Genomic DNA, 3,268 nt, shown 5'->3' with positions numbered 1-3,268 from the left:
TGCCTATCGCGGCGCGGTAATCTGTTGCGTCGGCGTAGCGTTCGGAGTTGGCCTGGACGACCATGGGTCTCAGGGGACTGGGTCTGTCTCTGGCGTCTGGGGCAGTTTTGTTCAGGCCGCTTATGGCGTCCTGGGCGGCAATGATGCGTGCATAGATACGCAGCAACTCGTTTTGATCTTGGCCTCGGTCGGCGTATTCCTTGGCCCTAGCCGCCAGTCCGGTGATGATTACCCGCTCGCCGTCGTGCTCGGCAAAGGGGACGGTCGTTTGCGCCAGCAGGCTTTTCCATTCGGCATCCGTCGTGACGCCTTCTCGGAAAAGGGGAAACGGCTGGGCCGCGTCGCCTTGGCCTAGCGTGACGGTGACTGGACCTCGTCCTGTTTGGTTATGTTCGTAAACATAGCGGATATATAGTATACCGCCAGACTGGTGAGTAAGTGTATGATGACCGTTATCCAGCAAACCAAGTGGATTGTCCAAAGAAGCCTCCATGTCGACACTGGGATGCTCAACGTCTAGCAGTGCTGGGGTACCGACGAGAACCTCAGGCTTCGGCCCAGCGCCATTGACTCCGGACACAGTGACGTTGAGATCAAGTCCCGCATTCAGATAAAATCCAGTGCATTGGAAGTCGGACCATAAAAAGTACTGTCTCAACCGTGCCTGCTCGTCGCTGGCTTTGGGCAGGGCGGACACGGCAATGGCGCGCGGTTGTGGGAAGATTGACGAATCTGCCTGTCTGTATATCGTTGGAATCGTCCACTTGACGGATGTCTCTTGAAAGTGAGACACTTGAAGCTTGCCCGTAGATGGCTCTCGAGTGAAGACTGTGAAGTTGAGAGGGACAATCAGGTCTCCCGCGCCCGCCACCTCGCCAAGCTTAAGCCGGACAACGGGGAGAAAATTGTCACCGGCATCCACGTTTTCCCACTCACATCGAATCTCCTGAGACCCTGTAGCTGTTCCGTTACACATTTGAGCTCCGCTGATAGATTCCTTGAGGCCAAGTCAATTGATTCCAGCACCAGCTTATCAACCTTCGTACCTCCATTCAGCACCCAAGCGGAAAATCTTTGTGTTTGCCCCGAAGCGAAAGATTTGGATTCTTGAAGAGGGTAGAGCAGAGGCTTCTTTGGCAATGGCTGCGTTGCATTACTGCTAGCTCTCCTGCTATTAGCGTTATGGTTGTTCCATGTTGGCTTTGCTAACGCAAGGTTACCCAGGATAAACACAAATAGGAGCGGCCTCATTGTTGATGTTGTAGAGGGCTACGGCCTCCAGCTTTTTTTCTGTCGGGAAGTAGATAGAACAGATAATGTGGTTAACTCTTTAAGCTAAACGATGTTGGAAATGTTAGAATATATATACTTTTCGTTTGCATAATTCTTACTCTCTCATCTTATGGGTTAACGCTCTACACTGTACCAGAACATCTTTCAATAGCAAGCTTTACACGAATCCATACCAAGAGCGTCGAATCACGCAATAAATACAAGGAAGATAGTTTCCTATAATTCATGCTAAATACTATATTATGTTGTGTTTATCAGCAACCTAAAAGTTAGAAATTGAATGGCAGGGGCGACTCGGCCCGGGCGGGTGGGTTATGGCTTCATCTTTTCGGTCTTGTTAGTGTAATTGTTATTATTATTTCATTTATCGCCGAAGAGGAGCCTTCTATCTAACTAATAGGCATATCCTCACTATATACATAAGGGACTAAGTAGAGTATAAATAGTAAAGCGTATCTTTATATAGTCTAGTAGTATATAGATTTAAGACTATGCCTATATAGCTTACGCTAGATAAAAGCGCCTTATAGTAGTAATCGCTATGGGAAAGCACCACATAACGGCAAGCCCTACGTAAGTCCCTATATAGACATAGATAATAAGAAGCCCCCTTCTTAGTATATTTATCCTGGCCCTATAATACTGTGAGGTTAGGTGCTTGAGGGACTTCAGTCATAAGATGATCCTTAGGTTGTCTGAGGATGATGGAATTATCGCTGCCTCCCTCGCCCCTATATGTCTGCTTCCTTGCACGTGCTCTCCTATGTCCTGGCCTACACTCTTTCCCTGATAAATACCTTATTAACTAGAAGGCTCCCTAAGCTACTAGGAAAGGGGGGGAAACCTAGAAAGACTCCCTTTCTCTAAAAAGGTAAAAAATATTATATATAGGTCTCTGTGGCTGTTCTGTTAACACATGACTCAAACTCCTATCCCTTTGGCTGTCAGGAAGGAGCAAGCAGGTCACGAGATCCACCAGGAAAAGAACCCAGGACTACTAGATAAGCCTTATCGCAGGTGCCCTGTTCAGTGCTCTGAGATATAACCCCTGGTATCTACCTACGCCACAGTACTTCTACTACCGAGCAGCTTACTAGTCAGGGGAAGTACCTGCTTTTTTTAGGCTATCTGATTAAAGTATATCCCTGCTAGTGACCGCTTTGCTCCTTCCTAACAGCCAAAGGGATGAGATGATTTATAGAGGCTGAGGTTACTAAAAGGGAATGTGGCCCCCGGGATGTTCAAGTGCCACAAGATGGAGCAGCGCGCATGATCCATCAGCCAGCGGGGGGCTTCCTTAAAGCCGACCTGCTTCGGAGGTTTTATCAGCCAAAAAGGGGGGGAATTCTGCTCTCAGCTCATCAAGGTTGAATTTATCAGGCACAAGCAAAGAGCCGATCAAGCTTAGGCAAGAACAGGTCACTACCTTAAATAACACGCCTACACATAGTAGACGTAGAGAATTCTATAAAAATTATAAAGATCTAAGCTTTTACTATCTCTTTTTATAAAGAACTAGTCAAGGGTTAGTAATTAGGGTTAGTAGTTAGTAACTAGGGATAAGAGTTAATACTTCTAGATAAGGTTAGTTATATATATATTAGGTACCTAATAGCTCTAATTTTTAGCTAATAAAACGTATATAATAGACTAATAATCAATATTACTTAACTACTAGTAAGCCTTATAATTTTATTATAATTTAAGTAGTTCTCGTAGTATATAAATGAGATATATTATATTATTGAATAATAAGAAATAACTAATTAAAGATATAAGGTAAGGTAACTATAAGTTTAAGCTAAAGTAAAAAAGGTTAAAGAGTATATATTAACTATTATAGTATTTAATATTTTATAATATAAAGTTAATATTATTTAAATATTAAAAATAATAATTATAAAGAAGATAATAATAAAAAAAGCTTATTAGTTATTTAAAAATATATATAAATAATATTAATTTTAATATATTT

The 3,268-nt window shown here is 43.1% G+C and overlaps 1 protein-coding gene across 1 annotated transcript; it reads right to left on the bottom strand.

Moving 5' to 3' along the window:
* Positions 1-69: 69 nt before the first annotated feature.
* BBA_00004 (cell wall associated protein) lies at positions 70-976 on the bottom strand (the record flags this gene model as incomplete). Its single annotated transcript, XM_008595101.1, has 2 exons — positions 70-89; positions 160-976. 2 exons carry the CDS (start codon positions 974-976, stop codon positions 70-72), a joined length of 837 nt encoding a protein of 278 aa, XP_008593323.1.
* Positions 977-3,268: the final 2,292 nt, after the last annotated feature.

The sequence above is a fragment of the Beauveria bassiana genome (genome assembly GCF_000280675.1).
Source record: "Beauveria bassiana ARSEF 2860 unplaced genomic scaffold BBA_S00001, whole genome shotgun sequence".
Classification (NCBI taxonomy): domain Eukaryota; kingdom Fungi; phylum Ascomycota; class Sordariomycetes; order Hypocreales; family Cordycipitaceae; genus Beauveria; species Beauveria bassiana.
Note: the sequence above shows the minus strand (reverse complement) of the source record. Positions and strands in the feature narration are given on the sequence as shown.